The sequence below is a fragment of the Amblyomma mixtum genome, chromosome 6 (genome assembly GCF_055824585.1).
Source record: "Amblyomma mixtum isolate Tamu chromosome 6, ASM5582458v1, whole genome shotgun sequence".
Classification (NCBI taxonomy): Eukaryota; Metazoa; Arthropoda; class Arachnida; order Ixodida; family Ixodidae; genus Amblyomma; species Amblyomma mixtum.
In genome coordinates, this window is record NC_143017.1 from 105896256 (window position 1) to 105920637 (window position 24382).

Here is a 24382-nt window from a genome sequence, read left to right on the forward strand (position 1 = left end):
CTAAGAGATCACGTATGACAACGAAGTGTATCGTGGCATTTATGTGCTTTTTGCACGCGTTATTAGAAATCGGAAATTATAATTCCGTGCATTATCAAATTCACAGCTCGAGTGATATCTTGATGAACATTGAGAAGACACTTGCAGCAGTTATTTTTTATGACTCGTTTGGAGAGCAACCGGCGCTTGTATGCCAGTCCCGTAGGAGGGCTTAGAGAGTCTCGTTTAAACTCGTTAAATCTCGTACGGTGCCCGGATGTTCTCGTTTCAGAGCCCGGATGAGTAGAATTCAGTGCCCGGATGTTGGCTCTCGGTCTCGGCGTGACGTCACCACACTGCCGACAACGGGAGCTAAAAGCATTTCATGCTTAAAACTGCAAGCCAAAAGGGGCAAGTCGATAAAAGCTCTCCTTAGACAGCAAGTTTAACCTGCAGTACAACGCCTTGGTATCCATCAAAGCCCCCACGCACATTTCCTGCCTGGCCCAGATTGCGGCACTTCTTTGCAAGGCACGAAAGTACACCTGGTTGTTGGCAAGCACAAGTGGGAAAGTCAAGCACTTCACCACTAGGATCCGAACAAGCTTCAAAGACCACCCCGCAGTGTGGACAGGGAGAAGCCTACCTGTCCTGCTCTTCTGTGGTGCCGCTGTAGTCGACGCAGATGTCCACGTTCTCATACAAGGCTCGCTCGATCACACGTGAGGAGCGGGCCAGGAAGCTGCGGAAGTCATCACTCAGCAGAATCTGCTGCCTCTCCTCCTCACTCAGCTCACGAGGCACTGCAAAGGAGGTTTGTGTGTCTCGCAGCTCAGCAGGAACAAAAACAGGGAGCACCTCGCCGCCCTAGCCATGCCATATCTTACTTGACTGCAACACTCCTTACCAGGGTGACACAGTTGCGTACCTTTATGGCTCACAATCAATTCTTATTCTGCACACCATAAGCTTCATGTTCCTGCCACTCAAGAATAATTTCTCAGTGCGATTTTGACAGATCCTGGCAGAAGTTGAGCCATCCTATGAAACTTGCTTTGCCCTAGCTTCACTGAGCTTCAGAACTTGAAAATTTGGCTTTCACAACAAAACACGGCTTTTAGACTCCAAAGGACGGAAGCAGTGAAGAGGTGTCTAAGTCTCTGGGTGCAACAGGACTGCAACAAACTTCTGCTGCACTAAAAGAGCAGTTATTCTGACCGGTGCACACTGACTGTTCAGTATGCACTGTGGTAGTGAGCAGTGCTACTATTTCGTTGTTCAGCAGTGCAGTGCAGATTTATGCCACAAAAAACTGACAGACATGAGCCCCCGTACCACCTTAACAGTTTAGAGAAAAGTCCATTATGCCACTATCATGCAGGCAGTTTGGCTGACCGCTGAAACTAGTAAGAATTCGCTGGAGCCACATTTTCAATGAACACCAAAATAATTAGGTGTCGACATAATCTCAACAACCATATTGAGAGCTATCTCAAAATCGCCATGTGTTGGAAAAAAAAAAAAAAAACAACAGAAAGCTTTAAATAAAACAATAATATTTTGGCCCAGATTAGAAAATGAAACATCAACCCGTACACAAGTCAATTTGTATTTCATGCTCGAATTGACAGCCTTGTACTATCTTTGCCAAAAGTAACCAGGATGCATGGTTTAATTCTTCTCACTTGTATTCAGGAGTCCCCATAGCACCAAAGACCAGAAGGTGTAGAAGAGGAAGGACAAGGGTTCGCCTCACCTTACCGAGATGAGCTTAAAGGGTAGCATTAGTGCTTTGCTAAATGACTGAGAGGCAAAACATGCAGCCTGGCTACTTTTGGAAAAGATGGCACATTGTTAGATGCAGACAGGCCAATTCTATTTTTGTTCTGTGTCATGCTGCACCTGCATTCGCCCCTGTATGCCTTGCGATGAAGTTCCACACTAGTGCTGCAGCAACAGTGGCTGTGGATAAGACAGATATGTTTCAAAACAAAACGAATGTTTCTGAAACTCAGTGCTAGATATGGCCCATCACTGCCCTACTGTTGCGATCTGTGCATTGCGCCAAACTATGAAGGAAGTTAAGTAACTTTCAAGATCAAGAGTCACCTAAAGATAGCATTTACTTAAATATGTGTCCCTTCATTTGCTTACTACTTTACTCTGGGTGTTTTTGCTGAAAGTAATTTACTAAAGTTGCTGTGCCTAGCACCACCAGTTGGACTGCAAGAATGCTTTGCAATGACTTGAAATTTGGCATAAGCCAGCATCGAATGTGGATCGCCTTTGCAAATATGACAACCACTGGCCTCAATGGGCACTGATGTAACCTATGTGACACTGGCTTTACAGGCATCTGTGCCTCTGGTAGGCCAGCCACTTTCAAGGGCACACCTGGCAATTCAGTGCTAGCAACCAACAGCATGATGAGTTTAGTTTAGTTATATGGGGTTTTATGGCGCATAAGCAACTAGGGCTATCATGCGCCAAACACAAGGTTAGATGATATGTCAAGTGTACAGAGGTTACATTATAATAGATTTAAAACATTGGCTTTCTTTAGAAACTTACAAACAAGTGAAAACTCGACAAGTGTTTGCTCGCCTAAAAGCAATGCGGGATGAAATGGAATGTGTTCATTGTAAAATAGCGTAAAAAACCCAAATGTCTCTTCAAGTTCAATCCCCGATAGCCGCATGATTCTACCTGAGCAATGGCTTCTGCAGGAGCTGCTGCTGCCACTCACCCCGAGGCTTGTCCTGGTCTGCGGCTGAACGGTGTCCGTCGGTGGCCCCCTCGGCAGGTGTCTGGGCGGGCCGGACCATCTCGATGTGGGGCAGCCCCGTCACCTTGTGCTGGTGGGGCTCCTGCAGGGGTGGTGGGGCGGCCACCCCATCCACAGCGCCCAGCGAGGAGCCTTCTTCCTCCGCTAGGACGTCCCCAAAAGCCAACACTGCCCGTGAACAAGCACAGTCCAGGCTCAGTCGGGCACTCTGCCCCAAGACGCCCCTCCTCCTCCTCCTCCTCTCAACTATTCCACCATGCACAACAGAAACCGCCCTCTCCAAAACAGCAATTTGCACATGCTTGTCTCTTAAAAGACAATTAGTGGCACGCGCTTTTCGAAGTGGAAGAAGCCACTTCTTTTGTATAAAGCGCGACCAGCCAGAGATGCAATTTGGCAGCGCTGTATTCCGAGTACCAATGAGATGCTGTTTACCCATAGGTAAACACTTGACAACTTCCAGATTTTGAAATGAGTGCGCTGATGTATTTTCCTGCTCTCTACAGCAGGTGGCAGCACAAGGAAATCAAAATAGGCAGATCAATGATGATGACAACAAAGGTTTCGCTCAGAAAGTCTGCCAATGTATCAAAATCCAGTTACTGCTTGCCTGCATTCTGCGTCAACACACCGCACCACAACCTTGCACCAGACACATGTGCAAAGCAATCTAACAGAGGCATTGCATGTACAGAGACAAGGAATGATGAGTGATAATGTGAATTTGGCACTGACATTACCGAACGGATGCTGGGACATTACAGTTGAAAACAAAACGGCTCTCTACCTCAGAATGCAGAACATTTACGTCTAGTGGACTGCCAGCAATAAACAATCGGTAATTACTAAAGGATCCGAGCGCCAAATGCTGTGATAAATAAGGTACTTATGCACACAGCCACACTCTTTTGTTGTAAGAGCCAGAAACCTTGAACCACAATGCAGTATGTGAACAGCACATTAGACAGCAATATTGCTGAAATTATGCATGATAAAGCAAAGCCTTAATTTTTTTTCGCCTCTTGTTTACAAGTGTTAGCCATTTTTGCCAGCTCAGCATGCAAAAAAGATAAAACTCCACTAACTGCACATAAGACTTACCACAAATAATTAGCCCGAGTATAGTTAACCATCAACAAGCAAAAGCTTTTTAAAATGCTGACCTTGGTTGCTCCAAGCAGTGACTGACCAGCAACCATCAGTAATGCACTAGCAAAATGCATTTCCCCAAAGCTAAAGTGCTGCAGACTTAAACAAAATCACAGCATTTGATTTTTCCTAGTTGTTGTGACTCTGTACACCTTGCATTGGGCCACTAGCAGGCACACAATTGTGTGGCGAGTGCAATTTTTGTCGAAAAAGAAACCTAAACTGGGTAAACTGAACTGAACTAGATCAAATATTGTGGGTACTGTAAAAAGAACAGCACGGATTGAAAGCCAAACTAGAAAAAGGGATGGTGTAAAATTGTACCAAAGGCAACAAGAACCACAACTACCACAGAAAGCCCTTGCTACTGAAAATTAATGCCTGAAGTAGAGGCACTAAGTCCTGCATTCACACAATGCACAAGTCCGTAGTGCGAACCCAAAACTATGCTCTGACAAGCCGCTGTCAGCTTGAAACACAGCAAGAGGCAGTTCACTGGTGAACTGCCCATGCCACCACGCTGACTGCAGCATAACTGAAAGGCTACATTTCCCCTGACATTACATGTTGACACTTATGAACATGTAAAAAGACTTCTTTAAGCTTTCATGCTGTGAAAAAATTTTGGCAATGATCTCTTACCATCATCAACTGCAGAGATCCATGGGGTGCATTTTCGGAGAGAAGAAAAGACACTTTAGAAACCCAGTCAGCGATCAGGTTGTCAAGAAAAGCAAAATAATGGCATGCTTCTAGCTGGCATGCTGGAGCAACCAAGGCAGCAGTGATAACCAATTTTTACTGAGACTGCCAAGCTAATATATAAAAAAAAGAAGGCAATACAAGCTTAAAAAAAAACAACAAGATATCCAACAAGCAATTCCTGCGGAGCTTACAGATAACAATCAGCATAAGTGAACGGGGACTGCAACATGAAAAATGACAAGTGCACCTTGAGAAAGCACCATTAATACAAGGCTTGAGCCGCCAGCAAAGCTTTTGCAGAGCTACTTTTACCACCTAACTTCTGCGGTCTGAGTGCACAAGCAAAAAAATCGCATTGCCTGCTGCTGCTGCTGCTGCTGCTGCTGAACTTGCAACATGTTATAACAACAAAAAATTACAATGCACCAAATTACAATAAGCCATGTGACTGCTGAAAGACCACATTGAGTTGCCACCCAAGACTACCAACTTCATCATGGAATTGCTTCAGCTCGATTTGCATATCAGGAAAGAGAAGTGTCGCCTCTCAACACAGTCATGATAAAGTGAAAGTGTTTTACACTAAGCACCGCGCTCAGAACCTATTTGTTTATAGACAGCAGGTTAGCCTCGCCAGCCTTTCTCTTCACCGTTATCTGTTTTCTAGGTCATTCTTTTTACCATGTACAGTCGGGGACAAAAGTCTCCGGACCACGTGCTCCTCTAACGAAGCCGATAGCTCTGCTATTGGTGGGCGGCTGGAGACCACAATTGTGGAGGCAAAAGTTAAATTTTCGTTCTTTCATCTCCACAAGTGCGGTCCCCACCCGCTGTCTGATAGTAGAGCTATAAGCTTCGTTTGAGGAACACGCGGTCCGGAGACTTTTGTCCCCGACTATACCAACCAGGCCAGCTACAAATTTTACGGGCTCGTCGTGGCGGCATAAAAAACATGCAGCATGCTCTACCTGGATACAGAATAGGAACCGCCAACAATATATTTTTAGCTGCAATCTTTAAGTGAATGATCCTGTCTAATTTACGTGTATACAACTTCATTTCACCCATGTTACAAGAGGTACACGCAAGCCAGTGAAAAGCAATGATGGATAAGAACCTTCCAGAGCATAGACAGGCAACCTGTTAGGCAGAGCGAACTAGAGTTCCTCAATTCAAACATTTAACACTGCCTAAAACTCCACTTCATGCCCTGCTGAATGTTTTAGTGTGCTTTTCCGGAAATGAAGACTGGACAACACAGCTATACCTGGTGCAGTGGCTCAGCCGTTAGGGCGCTCGGCTACTGAGCTGAAATTCCCGGGTTCGAACCCGACCGTGGCAGTTGCATTTTGATGGAGGCGAAACGCAAAAAGGCGCTCGTGTGCTGTGCGATGTCAGTGCATGTTAAAGATCCCCACCTGGTCGAAACTATTCCAGAATCCTCTACTATGGCACCTCGTTCTTTCACTCCCAGCTTCCTCACTTCCATCATGCGTGCGCCATTTCCTTTCCTCAAAAACCAAAACCAACACAGCTAGTGCCGGTGGCTCTCTTTGAAGTATGCAATCCACGCACTTTGACAACCATGGCCACGAATAGCACTGAATTATGCTCAGACAATAAACGGCCATTTTAAGGATTCCAGATTTCAGTCTTGCTTTGAGAAGCCGGCCGGAGAAACAGGTATGCTCGCTCATTAGAAAACCGGGGCATTTAGCCACACAGATTTGGGCGCCCAGACAGAAGAGCCACCTCTCGTGAGTCCAAGGCAGCAGCAGCAGTAGCAGCAGCAGTGAATGGGACCTGTTCACATGGGTCCCAACAGCTCCATCAAGCAAAGGACATACAGGCAATGCAGAGTGCAAGTGCTACGCTGTCCATACAACAAGCGTGACCACAACAATGGACATCAAAGGCCCGTCCTCCAGGAAGCCACAGAGCACAATGCGCACAGAGAATATGTAACACCTCTTGCCAGAGTAACTTAACGCAGCCTTCCTAAGAAGGGACCAGCCTTATGGGGTCAGTGAGGCCACGACTGAAATGCAACACATTAAGGATTGCAGTGGAATAAGACTTGATTGAGGGGCACAGCTAAAGTATAGAGGAGAAAATGTGGGGTGGTACAGAGGGACTCAGGGCAATAACGTGAAAAAGCATGCACAAACACCACACACAAAGATGTCAGTGCAATCCACACATTCAAGGACAGAGGAACGAGCAATGCATTCATCGGAAGAGTTAAGTAAGCAGAGAAATGCTTACAAGCAAAGCCACACAGGCAGGGGGTGTAAGCACTGAGAGCAGGAAAAGGGCAATTACATCACACAAGCAAAACTTCTGGATCAGAGAGAGAGAGCAGTTAATGCTGCACAGTATGCAGCGGCAGTTGCGGGTCCATGCAGGTGGTGTCGCGTGACGAAAGCAACAACAGAGCGCTGGTCAAGACAGGACGAGCCAAGACAAGAAAGAAGGTCAAGCCAAGAGGAAACAAGGCTGAAAGGAACAAGGCACGGGCTCACAAGTAAATTAACTTGAGAATGGAAAATGAGAATAGCACAAGAATGGCGTGCTGGCCAGTTGGAACCTACCTTGGAACTCGTCATCCCACTCTATTGCGGTAGGAAAAACAAAGTGACCGTCGTCTTTGTGAGTTTTTTGTCGGGTGTGGAAAAAAGGAATGGAAAGAACAGAAAAAAAAAAAAAGAAAGACGCAAGAAGACACGTGTCAAGGTGGTGGAATGGCCCCAGACAATACAACCACACATTCACAGGAGAAAAATAAAAAGGCACTCGCGGAATGATCACAGCTGCCTTTTTGCTCAAAAGAAGTCAGGGGCCACTGAGCAAGTTAGAAGCTTCAAGAAAAACCCGACTCTGTCACATTGTTCTTATGATGCATGTACTCTGTTATATGTTCTTCACACTAAGCGTCTCACATGGAAAGTCAGCAGAGAAGACTTTATAAGAAAGCTAGTTCTCAGCCAGCAACGCCATGAAACAGAAAATGTTGGCTGCCTAAATCCACAGGCAACATCTCTCGAGCATGTGTCGTCAAAACTTCAGAAATCTTATGAAGGGACTAAGAAGTCCTGCACACACGTTTTCCAAACAAAATTTGCATAAAGTTGGTGATTAATTCAAAACTTGATCATGCACTTTAGGAGGAGGCATGGGCAAGACAACTTCCAACTGCTTTAAACTAAAGAAAGAACTTTGCACTTTGGGGACTCCACTAAGCCAGTCAAAATTGCTGCACTGAGAGGAAATGAAAATGCTAAGCATTCAAACTTGCGCTTCCTAAGCCCCAATAAGCCACTCCTACAACATGAACACCTAGCACATGAACCATTCCTGCCTTGTAGCATCAGGAAAACGGACAGACTAACTGGTGGTTGTGTGCAGGACTCTTCCTGACATCTTGTCAAGACTCCTCGCTGTTGCAAAATTTATTGACTGAAAGCTCGAACTGCTGGTCAAAGCAATGTGACAGGCTTTGCATGTAATGTGAAATGAAAAAGCAAGGCGGAACAGCAAAATGAAAACAGGTGGACAGGCAGGGCCCGGAGTGAGAGCGGTGAGCGCACAAGTGAGCGAGCTGAGCAGTGTTGGCACGAGATTGCCGTCAAAGGGAGGCCATGTGGCAAAGAGCAGACGGCACTGCACAGCAAACTAAACGAGAGAAGTAACAGAACGCTAGTGATGATGTGCAAGATTTGACAATGACAAGAGAGAATGAATGAAGAATGGGACAAGGGCACCTCAAACAGCAACGCGAGTGACAAATGTTATTGCCCCACTCCCCGCCAAAAAAAATGCAACAAGCCTGGGGCACAGAAAAGAAGATCAGCAACGTACCTTCATCCCAATGTATCACTTCAGAGGGGTTGGGAGAAGAACAAAAAGAGTGGGAAACAGTTTTATATGCCAGCCTTGGATCAGAGTGGGAGACAGTTGGAACAACAACAACAACAGTAGGAGCAAAAAACACCTAGACCACCGTACAACCTCCGCAGCCCTTCGCAGACAGCCTGGCACTCCTTGAGTTTTCATACTTGCTAGACATTTAGCAGCATCACAAGCTTCATTTAGCGACTAACACATACACAAAGCTACCAACCAGTGTTTACTTGACAGCAATAATACTATAAGCTGCCTCTGGCACAAACAAGGCAACTCAAGCCACTCCATGACAACAGTGCCTAGAGAGCTAGCAAGGCCATGAAGAGTAATGACAAGAAAGCATGGTTTAATCTGACGGCTTTAAGACAATGGGTCTCAGAACATGTAAACCATTGTTGCAGTGTGTTAACATACATGGATCAGCACATAATGCAACATGTCAACCCTAAACATTCAACCCTAAATACTACTGTTATGAAAGAACCCCCCCCCCCCCCCCCCTCCCGGCTAGAAAAAATAAGCTGTTTTCTTTGCTTACAGAGCGCATATAAAAGTCAGCTTGTCAGCGTCAGTCACTGGTCAGCTACCAAAGCTGTACACCGAGGGATATTTAGCAGTACAGTATGATGCCAGGAGAGGAAAACTGTGCCCAAGTGAGAAGGCACCTCGGAAGGAAAAGACAGGAGTGTGGCAGGCTCTGATGAAAAGCGGTGCATGCCTCTAATGCGGCACCAGTTCTGGGGGCAGAAGTGAAAAGGGCGCACATAGAAAGAAAAAAAGCTCGTGGTGGTCTCTATTCAAGCAAGGTGCAGAAAAATGGCTGAGGAACAAAGCACGAAAACAAATTATAAGCAGTCACACAAGGATGACAGAAAAAAAAAAAAAGCAGTGAAGAAAACTGCACACGCCAACACAGGTGCTGGAAGGTGAGCAGCAAGCAAGCAACAATAAAGAGTTTACACAAATTTAATTATTGCACTGTGCTAGTTTACAGTGTGTGTGTATATATATATATATATATATATATATTTCTTCCGAGATGAACAATGGCCAGCTTCTGGAAGGATGCGCTAAATTATCTGCAAAGCTCTAAAGAGCAGTCAAATAAAATAATAATAATAATAATAATACAACCCAGAAAATAACGCTACAGCAGCAGTGGTGCAAGCAAACGATGGCTCCAAAAGTGCATTCGCATGCAACACAGGGGACAGAAGAATATACCAGTCAGTTGCCAAGTTAGTCGAGATACAGCCTAAAGTGTTCATTTAACAGTACATTTTGCTGGGCTAGTTATTAGCCCGAAGTGTATTCGCACCGTCTTATGCTGCGAACCAGACCACTCTTTCTGCAATGGGCAAGCAGTTTAAAACCAGAGGATTTTGATGTCTTAAATGACCTCACATGCGGTTTCTTTTCTTTCAAAGTTCTTTTCAAACAAAGAAACTCGTCAATAAATTTTTCCGTGCATGAACTTCTTGTGCTCTCACCCACCATAATGCAATGGCCTGCACGGAAGGTAGGGAGGCAATAATAAACTAAGCAAGCCTTCACAAAACAAGTATTCAACTATGCTACAACTCCGACCATCAGCACGGATGGGCTAACAAAAAAAAGTTAAGTCGGCTCTCCTACAAAGAACTCAATAAAAGGCTAAAATGAACCCTGACTATGGCTGTATGCTGCAGTATGAGGTTTAAAACATGCCGCAATATTAGACCAGTTAGTGCATACCCATGCCACTACCAATACTTCCTCGCTTGTTCTCATATTATGCGTACGATGCACAGCACAACCAAACCTTCCAGTTGCACTCCAGAGCTTCCATTTACCAATTGCACAAAAAGTTGGCACAGATGCAAAAAGGCTGACATGGGGAGCCAAGGTGTCCCTGGACACCAAGTTAAGACAGAAAGCCCACTGACTCCTCTCTATACCACACCAAAAGAAATTGATTTCCAGTTAGTGAAGTTTAGGTTTGAAAGGCTCTAGCCTGTGTTTGTCTTATTTCTGTATAACAGCAGTACACAAAACAGTGTCTCAAAACTTGGCACTACTGACTCGCATAAGGAATGAGAAGGAGGAGGTCGGGCTTGGGTTGGCTTGGAAGGCATTACAAGGCAAAGAGTAATGCAGCAAGCAGCCATGCAAACTTGCTGGGCTCTCTATGACAGATGTTCGAGACATTTGCGTCGTACAGCAGACAGTAACAACCTGCTTGGGATAGGAAGAACTTGTTGGCAAAAAGAGTGCCCTGAAAAGCTATTTCATGTGCCTACCGCTAGGACTTGGCCCGGCCACTGAGGGTACCTCGTAGATATGCCAGAAAACCACCTTTTCTGCTTTGAACGCAATGTAAGCAAGCACAGCAGCAGACTGTGAAATCTCATGCCCAAGCATAGGCTGAGGGAAAAACTGGGCAAGAAAGGAAACATCAGTTCCTATCTATGCACTAAAGTCTAAACAAGCATACACACACAAGAGAAGGAGTGCACAACCACCAACCAACCAGCATACTCAATGGTAGCAAAACGCGTCTGGAGGCAATTCAGGAAGTTACAAGGAATAAACAAAGCAGAAATAGTGCCATGGCACAATCAAGGGCGATGAGCAACAAAGAAAATGTGCGACATTCTTTGTCTAGCGTTGCACTGTGAGGTACAGCCTTGCTCAAAAGTCTTCAGGCCAGCTGGTTTGCTTTTGAACCACATCTGGCACTTATGGCACTTGAAAAAGAACAAAAGGACTCGAAAGTTAAGGGTGGCTGTTCTCACCATGCAGAGATTTAGGGCTTCACACTACATGGCTGAAAAGCAAACGATGTGGCCTGAAGACTTTTACCACTGCTATAGGGCGTGGCAACAAAGACACAGCTACCTGGGAGAGCTCCGAGTACCACTACTGAATTTGCGCAATTAAAAGAAAGTGCTAGAAAGCCATGGGATTAACGCAAAACATTTTTGGCTTAGGCCAGGCACAAAGTGCACTGCTACTACAATGCTATCCACTGCCAGGAAGACTAACACAACAGCTGAGGCTTACTTAAGCTTGCACATGCAACATCAATGAGGATATTCTAAAAGTTATTTGCAATTTTCCGAAATGCAAATAGAGAAACACATTTGGTGCGGGACAACTTGCCTCACCGAAAAAACTCTTTACCACTCAAGCAAAGAGGCCTTGTACGAAACAAGAAATGTCCAGCATTAAGCCCTATCCCATTAACCCTTTCACTGCCAGGTTTTTTCACTCACATCTGCACACACCCTGCCGGGTTTTTTTTGCATGTTAGTTTCCTGAAAATTTTTTGCTAGTAACGCACTAAAATGCTCTGCAGGACATGTAGACATGTTTATTCTGGATAATCTTATAGATATTAGTTGTAATGAATCAAATCTTCCAGCACCAATCTGGCCTGTCGGATTTCCTCCTCTTACGCGGATTTTTCGGTGGCAGGGGGACTTAAGGGGGGACACCCCTCTTAGAACTATTTTTTTTATTTATGGACAGATTTACACCAAATTTTCACTGTTTGTACATTTTCATGTGCTGATTCTAAAACTGCGAACAGTTTCCCCCTGCAGCAGTAAGTTTTGTATTTATCATGAAAAATATGTCTTTTGTTTGGAGGGAGTTTGGTTAATTAACATAAGACCTTGTGGAGAAGATTACTATTTATAAATGATCTAGAATCACCAAGGAGTGCAATAAGGCATAAATGAGCATTCTAGGACGACTTGGACGAAAGTTACAGCTGGTCAAACATTACAGAGAAAAAGCTCATTTTGACTACTGAGACAAACGATTTATTTCCAAAATTTTCCTGAGGAAGCAGTAGTTTAAATTTAGCCTTATTGCACAACCTGTGCATTTATCTTTCTAGCACAAAAAGAATTGTAGTAATAGCTAATATAGAATTGGAGATATCGCTCCTCCAAAATTCTGTGCATGCCAAAATTTCAGTTTTGAGAAATCGAAAAAAACGTTTTTGGCATATTTTTGTGGCACTAAGGGTAACTAGAAATCACTGAAGTGAGTTCTGGCTGGTTTCTGATATAAAAGCACCATTTCCCGTCGACATAACGGCAGTTGCAACAAGCAAATTGCCGGCGAATAGATGGCATTGTTTGGAGGAGTGCCTTTGCACTGTGACCTCCCCCAAGCTGCAGCCCGCAATTCTACCTCACAACGGCGCTGTGATTGCAGTCAGCCCCTAACAAACGATACGTGCTCTTTGCTCATCTTGCCCCCCAAAACATTGAGAAGCAAATTTATTTCGTCAAGGTTTCCCATTCCGCGCTTTGAGGGACGCCGTTTCACGGCCGCCGCTGGCGCTGCATCATCAGGTTTATCGGAGAGCTCGATCTATCGCGCACGCTGTTGCTGGCCGGCAACGGAAGCTGCTTAGGTATCGCTTTTTCATCTGCACAGTCACGATTACGCTGTGCCGCAGGAATCGCCCTGATCACTCCTCGCCGTCGGCGTTATCAGGTCATCAGGAAGCCTGGGCGCTTTATAGCTGATTGTAGATAACGGGTCGGCGCCGCATGGCTGATTATAGATAACGGGATAACACAACACGCTTCCTATCTATACCTTTTGCTCCCTCAGGATGAGTGTTCAATCTTCGCTGTCACGCTAAGCATAGCTGGTTACGGCGTTATCAGACCGTTGTGGAGCGTGGCTGCTGAATGTAGACACAAGGATGCAACGATACAGCGTTCCCAGCGCGCTTCGGATCAATATCTTTTAGTGCTTTTAGACTAAGACTTGCGTAAATTGAAATATTTCGCACTTAGCGCCCCACAAACCTCACTTCGCCGTGACAGTGGGACTGCCCGACCCACACAAAATGGCGCCGTGCTGCAAACGGTCGACGCCATCAACCAACCAAAAGTCGCCATTTTGGTCACGTGATTTTGAGAACCAATAGCAGAGCGCGTTTTGCTCAATTTTGTTTCTTGGTTTGCCGCTGCTTGGGCTTGCTCATAGTTGCCAACCGCAGTATGGAAAAAGCCTGAATCGAGAACTTTCAAACGAAACCAAAATGGCGCCGGCGGAGCGCGTATTTTTCGAACTGCGGGCAGTCAAAGTTCGGTGCGATTAGACCTCAATTTAAAGGGCCGCGCGCGCGGTTTCACGTCTTTGGAACGCTATAACTCATGAATTAGGCGGTATTTTTCAACGAAAATTTGTAGATAGCTGCGCAATCACCTCAGGATCGCGAAAATGAAAAGATTGAAAATGCGATTTTTTGACCAATTTTCGGCCGCAAAGAGCCGTGTCCCCCCTTAATCGCTGTCATCACTCGACAAAGCACTTAGGTGGGCGCCTTCTTCGTTCTCAGTATCATTGAGCTCCAAATTCACAAGCAATTTTGAATTTCTTCGTCCGTCAAAGCGCGGATGAGTGTGGCACAGAGCATCATGGCTGCTGTGCGTAGACCAAAACGAAGTCAGTCGCATGTGGAAACATGCGCGCCATCTGTTGTTTAAAATTTACCCTAAAAGATCTATGAATTTTTCGAGTCTCTCCATAGATGGAGCTACATGTTTGCATCGTTTTTTTTACACGAGTATTATCGGGAGCGGCAGGGGGTGAGTTAAAAAGCCAAAACGAGTTAACTCGGGATAGGCAGGGGGTGTGCATATGTGGTAGCCCGAGTTATCTCGGGAGTGGCAGATTAAGGGTTAAGTACTAATAGTACGTCAAGTGTGGTGCAAAATGCTTCCTCACAGTGTATGTGTTTGGAGCACTCAGTTTTTACTGTTTGTACTAGTATATTTTAAGCTACTGATTTTACTTCTTCTAAAGCAGCATATGTCCTCATGTCCTAAGTGGCTGGCATTCATTTTACAGTAGAACCCCTCTAGAGTAAAGTCTCGCAAACCAGAAAATTCTTTACTATATCAGTTTTTGGTGATTGCATGGCTCTAAAAAAGTTGTCCAGCAATTAACTGACTAATTATTAAACACAGTTTTGGTTTATAAAACGAACACTCGGAAACACTTTTTAACTTGTTCTTATCGTCCGTTTATATGATAATTACTTATTTTCAGTTCTCAATTTCGTTTGCATCTAGCGAAAGTACCGCATTTGCACGAATACAACACAGCTACGAGTATAACGAGTGTGATTCCACGAGGAAACCAAAGCTTTGCATGAACATGGCGTAGTCTTCCATGGCCTCAGTGTCATCTAAGAGGCAGTAGCTAAGAAACGCGCAAGACACAGTCAAATGCGGCAGAAACACCCATGCAGTGCTGCAGCGTCGTGCTTCGTACTGCCTAATGCAATGTACGTTCACCCTTCTCTTCTCTTTCGTACTCCTTACTGCACAGTCTGTGCTTTCTCAGCAGCCTGCTCTGCCTTGCTTCCATGTTCCCTGCCAGCTTTACACTTTCGTGCCTACAAAAAGTTTTCTCCTGGCAAGTGAAGAGCCTGGTGGCTAAGCTACTTCAAAGAACACTAGACTGTGCACGTGCAGCCATTTTATAATTCCCTGAGAAGCACATTACCATGGCGAGACACTTTTAACTATAACAGTTTTTTTATTAAAGACGTCTTTACTACAAACAATGAAAAAATGTACAGTCATCTATGGAAGGCGAAATGGGACCCCAGTCTATACTTTACTATACCCCGAGTTTACTATAGTGGGGTTATTACTCTATAATGAAAGCTGCACTGAAGAAGAGTACCCATATGGTGAACTCTTCAAGAGCCAATGAATACAGCAAAACATGAACAGGAATGGTGTAGGTGGCATTGCGTGGTGGCGCTCTGAGAGGCTTTTCACTCGGCTGGCTTCTTGTGGAAGGGTGTGTGTGCTACTGGTATGTTTCTCAGCATTTCCAGAAGTTTGTGCATGTTACCATGAAGCAACAAGTACCAGGGGTCACACATTCCCGCCATTATGCTTCATCTCTTGTCCAAAATGCACATACTTATTGCCAAAATACACGGACCACTTCAGGAGTAACCAGAGGTTTAAAACGTAGTGTCAGTGCTGTGCTTCTGCACACGAATGGCCCTTTTCACATTACGAAACACAATACACAGCAAAAACAATAAGACGTTCTTCTTCACTCTCTTGGGCCACTGGACATCAACAGCATCATAACTGCCTACTAACCAAGCCCAGAAACAGCTTTTGACAGGCACACAGTGGCCCACGTACTTTTGGCAAAGGGTGCACCATATCTCTCGGAATAGGCAGTGACCTTTAACAAATCTCTCCAGTTCCCCTGAACATGTGCTCTTTATGATACAAACAACAAACAAAAAATATGTGCAGCCTTTAGATTAATCTTCCACAGCTGGAAATGGTGATCTAAAGATGACAGTGCGCAATTTCTGCATAGTCCCAGAGGGTAACCGCAGCCCCCACAAATGACACCTAAATGGGCATCCTATCGTGTTTGGATGGCAATTAAAATTTTCCTGGCAGCAGCAGCAGAGCATGAACACACTACTAGCAGCTCTGCATTAGAGAAATGTGGCTTTAAGGCAATGAATGCCAAACCTCATTCTAAATGATGCGACTCTTTGCTGTGGCTTTGATCTTATTACATGAACTTCTCAAGATGACTTTGAACCTTCACTCGTACTATTTGAGAGTGCACTGATATGTTTGACACAAAGTGTCGTCACCTTCCTTCTAAGCCATAACACTGTATTAACTGAACTTGTGGGCTTCCCAGTAGATGACAAACAACCGAAGATGTGTTTACATGGGACCAAAGCTGTTGCACACAATACCTGCATATGTCACCTCTTGCAATATCTGCTATGCAACCTACAACTGGAAACGATATGCTCTGTTCACTTCAGCCTGTAGCTGCATATTCTGCTCTGAACCTCACCAGCTGGGCAGTCAATGAACTGTTTTATGGTGCTCCTGGTTAGGACCATGAAGCTGCTGACTGAGGCAGCCTGGTTGTGCTCGCACCATGAATGCCTGATTTGCACAAAATTTTTGACAAGCAAACTTCCATACTGCACTAAGCCTTATCTAGTAATAACAACTCGTAACATTACGAACACTCATTTGACCCAATCTCTGCTAAAACATTATTTTTAAATACAGTTTTTTTCCTAGAACTGTCGAAGGCTGGAATTCTTTGCCAACATATGTATTTCATTCTGATGATTTTGTTGACGATCTGGAACGCCTTTTTAAAAACTAAACTGCATGAAATTGTGTTTTTGCATTTCGTACATTTTGTATGCTGCTAGACATTATATGTTTTTAATTTTTTTAATTCCATGCAGAGAGTATGTATTTCACTCCTGCTTGGGCCTAGTATTGGCCTGCAGTATTTTGAAATAAATAAATTAATAAAGAAATAAGAAAAACAAGAGGCATCCCACAAGATTTGCCATGGCACCATTTACGGTCAGGAAGAGGAGGGAAGTTTGTACATACGTGCTTCAGTTCTTATATATGCACAGTCTCTGTGGTTAGCAACACTGCACTAGATCAGAATAGGCTAAGGCCGATGTAACACTTACCGTAGTAATCCAGGGGATGTGCTTTGGGCAGCCAGGAGAAATGGGGGCAGAAGGGAGAGAAACAAAACAAAGCAAAATTGAAACCACCGGACACTCATGGCTAGTTGGTTCAACTAAAAAAGAAATTAATGTCTCAAATTGGACTGGCGCTACGTGAACACAAAGGACGTAATAAATATTGTGAAATTACTAGTTTTGAAGGTAATGAAAATTTTACATTCCTCATTACAAAAGCTCAAAGCAAACAAACATTAAAATCCACTTTTTAAATGCATCTTGGTAAGTTCATGATGTACAACGAGACTGTACTCCTTGTCATTGTTGTGAGAAAAAAAGAACACAGATGTAGCTAGGAGCAAGAGATTTCGGTAGCACTGCCTTCAGAGTCATAAGTCCAATAGTCTGATAAGGCATCATTCCTGTCTTTTGAGCATTAGTTTTCTCTTTGCAGCTTCAACCCAGGCAGGACATGCAAAACCAGTATGAACCATGCAATCAAAATGAAAGATGAAACATTTTCCGGCGTCACCATTCACCCCCCGAAAATTCAGCACTTGCACTTGAAAATGGGTGCTGTGCAAACAATCTTGCAGTACTGAGATGATACCCTGTGTGCTCTTATCATTCTCAAAGCAAGCAGAAAAACTGAACTGCCAGACAATGTCCAGCTTGTCTCTACTCCAGCAGTCAGTAAAACCAACAGCCGAAAGAGAAGCGAGAAACTAAACGCTTCGACAGGGAAGTTCAGAGAGGAGCAGGCAAAACAGACTGCAAGTCTAAGTGTTGCTGCGTGCATAACGTCTTTTGTTACAGGTGCACATAATTACTACTCTCATGCAAGGCATAAGTTAACTCTTTCCTTGCCCTGCCCACTGACCATGAACCATCGGTGACCCACAGATTGGTGAACCTTGATGCGGGACTGAAGAGCGCAGTGTGTAACTTTTTTAGTGAGCATGCCGAACTCAATCATAGGTGGACCCCCCCCCCCCCCCCCCCCAGCAAACCACCTTGGTGTTAATCTTTTTGGCCTTCAAAGATACTTTTTTTTCTAATGCTAGTAGAAGCAATGAACTTTAGGATGATGTTGAACAGTTTGGTTTTATTTTTGATGATGAATACATCAACAAACTAGCCCAAAACATCAACTGCCGTCAACCAGGAAACATTGTTTTCTACCTGCTTCTTGTTTACAGATTTTCAGCTTCTTGTTGACTGAAGATATGGGTGCACCATCGCTACAGGACCATCTGTTTTGCCTGAACCCCCCCACCCCTTAATTCCTTCTAGCCAGAGTAACAGGCTCTATCCCACTTTCAGTAGATGATGGTAACCACACAGTTTTTCCACAGTGCCGATTTCAGCTTATGCAACAGAACAACCCCAGCATAAAGGCTGAGGTACACTGACAAGATGCACTGAAAGATGAAGTGAAATTGAAAAGAACAAAAAGTACTCCCTACAGTATGCATTCAAGCCATAACTTATAACAGCAATTGGCCAGACATGCAGCAAGCAGCTCATCACTTAATTTAGTAAGCACACTGCGCAAATTGTTGGAAAAATATAGCAAAGCAATGTGTTAATTCAGCAAAGGGAATTATTCTGCAGTTGTCTGGATCAGAAGGGACTCAAAAAGACGAGGACAACGAAAAAGACAGCCACCCCAAGTGTTCAAGTTCGAATTCATGCAAGGGGGTCAGCATTCGCATCTCCCGATGTTTGTGTGCAGGCTTAAAAACATGAGGGTGCTAAAGAGAGTTGGAAGTGAATGCTTGATGAGCTCCTTATTCTTCGTCCTTGCATTTCTGAGTGATTCTTCATCTAAACTACGCCAACTAGCTTAGATCTCACCTATTCTGCTACAGACAATAGTGCGAGAGTTGATGCGCAATGATAGGTTGTTTTTAGACACAAGTTTGCCACAAAACTTGCAAAGTTAGTACAGAAGTTGGCGCCAGTAAATATTGGCGCAAGAAAATTATGTGAAGGACAGGTAGTCGGCAGTTAGCATTGCAAAGGAAAGAAAAAAAGAAAATACCCGTGCTTGTGTTCCCAACACTTAAATCTAAACCAAACGCAAATAGAACCTCCACCTCTCCAAAATGATGCACTCCGTTGAGTAGTAACAAAACAGAGGGAGTTAAAAAAAAAAAAAACAACTGTTGTATTCATACCAGATTTTCCAGCTGGCTCTGATGCTGTGAACAGAAAAAAAAAGAAAAGAATTTGACCCCACGTACAAACCAAGAAAAGAAATGTGTATGAACGCCAAAGCAAAGCAAACCAAAAAAGCTACACCTGACAGCAGCTCTTCAAATTTTTACCAAATTTGGAAACATGCTCATGCTACGACGGATGCCACTATAGTACAAAGTAAGACTAACACCCACTATTCAAACTGCTTAATTTCTCGTACCAATCGATTGCGTAACTGACAAGCAAATAACTACCCCGACAGATCTTCTAGCATTTCACTCCAACTTAGCAAAACTAACGGAATAGTGTTCAACATGGCAAGTGAAAATTAACGTGAGAAAAACTAAACACGCAAGATTCTACCCTGTGAAAAAAACGCAGCAAAATAATTACAGAATAAATAGCAACACAACTGAATCTGTCTAATGAATCAAATCTCTGGGAGTATTCAGTCACAACCTAAAATTAGATGCTCCCATAGAATACATAACTAACAAAGTGTGTAAAAAATTGATCTTTTGAAGCGCCGTTTACTTCCTGTTAACAGAAACAAGGTACAGTACCTAAACTATCAGGTCACCTCTTTAATATGCCTCTATTATATGGCACCCCTTGGACGCAAATCTTACAAAAGCTCTCAAGGCAGTACAAGATAAAAGTAGCCAGATTCATTCTGCCATCATAATCAGATCATCAAAGTGCACTGAAGCACAGAATTCGCCCGGATACCACTCTTTCATATGCTAAATCATTCTCCTGGAATTACATCTTCCCTGTGCCTCAGTGCTCAGCTCGCCTGGATCATGCGCATAAAGTCCGCTTGATTTTCACTTGCGCAGTAAAATACCAGAACTCGCCACCGGTGTTGGCAATAAATGAATGGAACACATTACTGCCAAGCATTGTCAGCCATACTAAATCATCGTCTTTTCAAGCAGCTTTACTAACACTTTGGAACACAGAAAACGCGTCATAGTGATCGATTTCTGTGCGACTGATGAAAGTCGTTGCATATTTTCCAGTAACTCTTTTGCTTCATTTGTGTTTTATTCATTTGTGTTTTGCTTACAACAAGCTGAACGATAACAAAGCTTGCCTTCTGTTCTGACCTGCTTGCACAGTAAATATTTGTGAGCAGTGGAAAACAGAACTGTACTACACGACTGCACTGCACTGTTAGCAGCAACCTGACGCCTTATCAAGTTTACTGGTGTGGAGAAGATGCCATAGCAACAAGTTGACCCTTCAAATTTTGCACATCCCGTCAATGAAGAAAAAGAAAAAAAGCTATAACAGGTGTCGTACAGTCTGTATCTCTTTTGCAGCCGTCTGCGTAGGAGGTGTCAACGTGACATGCAGCGTTTCAAGCATACACGACAAAATTTCCCCAAACATCATAGTACACACTCAATTACAGCTAGTGGACACAAGGACACACATGGCACAAGAGAAGAAAAAAAACGCGAAAGGGAGATGATTGCTAAGCCCTTCAATGCTCAATGTGGAACTCTGGCGAAGAATGCAGCTACAAGCCCATGTGCAGGGACAAACCTTTTCGGGTCTTGAAAAAATGTCCATGCTCTCTAGGTGAGGATGTTAAAGAGCCTTCAGGCAGCAGTTAAGAGGGAGAGAAAGAAAGGAGAGAAATGTCTGTGTGTGTACAGCACAGCACATACATATTCTGGAACACGGAAGGCACACACATGCAGATGTGGCTGAACATTTGCACAGCTTAGTTTCCCACAGCGCCGCTTTCTGCCCCAAAAGAACACTAGTGCCTACACTAATCATTACTAAACACTCTGACACACATTATGGCTTTGCATTTAACGTCGGGTAACACAGAGGTGTCGACACAAAAGTTGTCTTTACTTTCCATGAGGCTTTTCCTGCCTCTTTGAAAAACAACCGCAGCACACAGGAAAAGGTAACCAGTGGCATTATGCTTATCATGCATAGACTGAAACCTCAAAAGCTATTATGGAATGTCAAAAGTCTGATAATCTGATAAAAAAACACTGCTTTGGACTAACTGCACGAAAGATGTAGACTAAAACCAATGGTTCTGTGATCACAGGTGGAGAAGCTGCCTCTCGATCAGTGCACTGGATTTGCAGACGTATGGAGAGTGTAGGAAAGGCTACTCGAATGGCTCGGGAAAGGTGGTACAATGGTCCATATTCCCCAAGCATCCAAACCATTTTAAATGTCTCTGGCACACCGTTTTAGTCACAGTTAATAGATGAAATGCAATGGGGGTGGAAACGGTGGAACAGATAGGACACAGGAGGGGCAGAAGACAGAGGGACAACCCCAAGAGGTGCCCTGAATAACCCCATAACAGCAAGTTCCCTTTCGTGCCTACAGGCAACATAAATGTGAAAGAACCCCCAGAATTTCTTTCAATCCAAGATGAAAAGGAAACTCTGACAGCTTTTCACAAAAGTATTCACACCTTGGCCGACCCAAAATGACACCATCATTATCCAGCACAAGGAATTTTTCAGTCATAGTACTATACGAGGGTAATGGAAAGCTCCCTATGGAGTTATCATTGAAAATAAAAATAAAAATGAGGACAAAGGTACCTACATATCAGTAAATGAAGGCAGATGGGCTACCAGCACATATAGCATCAGTCCAGAGTAGAAAGAGGCAAGAGGTTGAAAATAGGCCATGACAAGGAAATAGACTAAAGAAAAAAGTACAAAGAAAAGCATACTCAAACCCAAACAGAATAAGAAGGAAATTGTATGCAATGGAGGCCTCAACCCTGAAAAACCTTGAGATATATCACCAGATTCTTGGTAAAAGATATGTGCTAATTATAAGTGCAAAATCAGCATTGCATTAAGGCCTTGCAAGCAGATGGAACCTTTCGAGCGATAAGCATTGGCTAAGAAGCCCAGGCAACTACTCCTCATTGTTCATCTAGAGTTCACAGGCAACCAGGTCTCCCACTGGGCAGTGTAATGCAGCTCTATATTCCCAGTGCTTCAAGCCGCTGGAGACTGAAGGAACTCTTGCCCTCGACACTACAAAGTACAGGATACTAAGTAACGCTACATGATCACCACTATGCAGCAAAGCCAGGGAGTTTTTGGCAGACTCTTTGACCGCTCCCATTAGACAGTGCCCTCTCATCCTGTTGCAGTAGTTGACACGCAAACAGCAAGAACAGGCTGCTAAAGCACCCCAATCTTGTGCCCACACAAGTTAGAGATGAGGGCAGCAAGGTTACTATAGCTGACAGTGGGGAATGCCCAGCAGTGCTCTGGAAAGTTGAGTAAGGTGCCGAGAAAGCGAACACTAGAGGCAGCACATAAGGCAGAACAGCACTCTGGACACTCACCATCTCTCTCTCCAGATGGCACGGTCTGGGTCTGTTTGTTGTACGTGACATTCTCCCGGGAAGGTATGTTGGTCTGGTGTACAGTGCAGATGCTCAGCTTCGGTTTCCTGTCAGAAAGCACAAGTTTGAGATTGAGAGCGGCTTTTTCATGAGATTTCTTTATGTTTCGTGTGACACACACAGAATGCAAGCACATTGAGACTTGGAAGCTGGAAATATACGCAGTGCACCACACTGCTAGAAACGAAGGTACAGGAGAGCAACTGATGGCAAGAAAATATGTGACAGAGAAAAAAAGAAACAAAGAAAGGGGAGAAACCATGTAATGTTGTGGCTCAATCTTGGAATTAACGTATTACCCACATAAATTCAGGAAAAGAGAGAGGCTGCATGAACACACATTATAATTTTAATTGCCTTGTAATATTGAACAATATCATGTTTCTGCAAAGATATATGAAGTCGTGCATCTCAAACCTCCATGAAAAGAACATAATTGAAACAACTGTGCCACTAAGGCCATGAGGTAGGTTTCCTCATACACCTATGCATTATCATGATGTGCCACGAAAGTGCAGCTACAGCTGGAGACGAAAATTACACAAATGCAAACCACCATTTATTTTTTAATATAACTTTGTAACATCAAACGCTGGCAGTGCAATACGGTGGAGAGCGATATGCAGATTGCCTACACGTTGAAAAAGAACCTGGCATTCGCACTCAACCGATGATCACACCAAAGTATACGAGTGACACGCACACTTTTTCCCTTTTCCTAAAGTTTTTCTCTAGGTGAATAATATCCGCAACAAATTTTCAACTTACATGCAGAAATAACTTTTTTTTTTCTGCACACCGACTCCCTTGTCACATTTGCACCTACCTGCACATCGACCACGCCAACCTTACAAATCGAACTTCATGCCTCAGCTACCACTCCTTCCCTGTCACCGGTGCCTGCCGCGAAGACACTCACTTCTGTGCTTTGGTCGGTGCCTGCTGCTGCACCTGCTGTTGCTGCCCTGGCAGGGACTGATGATCCAGGCTAGAAGCATTGCTGCTTGCGTTCGGCGAGCCCGTCGGCGGAGTGGATACGCTGCTCACGCTTAAATCTGGAAGGCAAAGCGAGCGCCAACATTAGACTCGTCCGTACACAGCTGCGTTACAACGGTGCGCAACGACAGCGCTGGACGGCGCTCACCTCTCGTCAACGTTATTCCCAGCGACGACAACAGCTCGTCAGGATCGAAGGACTGCTCGGACTTCGGCTTCAAGCCGTCATCCACCTGCGAAACAACATTGGCCGCGCCGTGAGACACTGACTGAGGGCGGACGGCGAGCATTCGGCAGAAGTAACGGGGAAATCGCGGCGACTGTAATTACAGATGTCAGTCATGCCGATGCTGAACTCGGCGGTCGCCAGTGGCCCACAAAAGGTCACGCGCCGCCGCATGTCCTGGATGCTTTAGAGTTAGTTTCGGCAGTGCTACAATGGAGACACACCTTCGGCGCAGCGCGTCAAGCATCCGCAGTGCATCTGTAGAGATGGGAGAAAACCCACGGCTTACGTCATTCAACCTGCTGTCTTTCTTCTCCTTTTCCTCTTTCTTCTTTAGCCGTTCCATGCGTAGCTGCTCTAACTTCTGGCGCTTCCGCTCTAACTCTGCTCTTCTGGCCTCCATTGTGAGCAGGTTGAGGTGAAAGCGGTGTTAGAAAGCTTTGGCCGGAGCCCTAACACCGACACCGAAAACACCCAAAGGCTGCGGCCCGTCCTCCCACCAGGCCACGACGA

The 24382-nt window shown here is 44.5% G+C and overlaps 1 protein-coding gene across 22 annotated transcripts in view; it reads right to left on the bottom strand.

Moving 5' to 3' along the window:
• The window catches only part of LOC149339914 (cytoplasmic dynein 1 intermediate chain-like), a 37357-nt gene extending 12975 nt beyond the window's left edge, over positions 1–24382 (bottom strand). Inside the window, exons 1-11 of one of the 22 annotated variants that reach the window (XM_089548609.1) lie at positions 24159–24382; positions 23792–23876; positions 23567–23702; positions 22588–22694; positions 20787–20840; positions 19214–19237; positions 17037–17057; positions 8477–8494; positions 7210–7230; positions 2726–2908; positions 626–782 (exon numbers count right to left, since the gene is read on the bottom strand). In XM_089548609.1, coding sequence (XP_089404735.1) covers positions 626–782; positions 2726–2908; positions 7210–7230; positions 8477–8494; positions 17037–17057; positions 19214–19237; positions 20787–20840; positions 22588–22694; positions 23567–23702; positions 23792–23876; positions 24159–24272 — 920 coding nt within the window. In that variant the 5' untranslated portion in view covers positions 24273–24382. Of the gene's footprint in view, positions 1–625; positions 783–2725; positions 2933–7209; positions 7264–8476; positions 8495–17036; positions 17058–19213; positions 19238–20786; positions 20841–22587; positions 22695–23566; positions 23703–23791; positions 23877–24158 lie in introns of all 22 variants that reach the window. The other 21 variants (XM_089548604.1, XM_089548607.1, XM_089548606.1 and 18 more) reach the window with 21 other exon arrangements.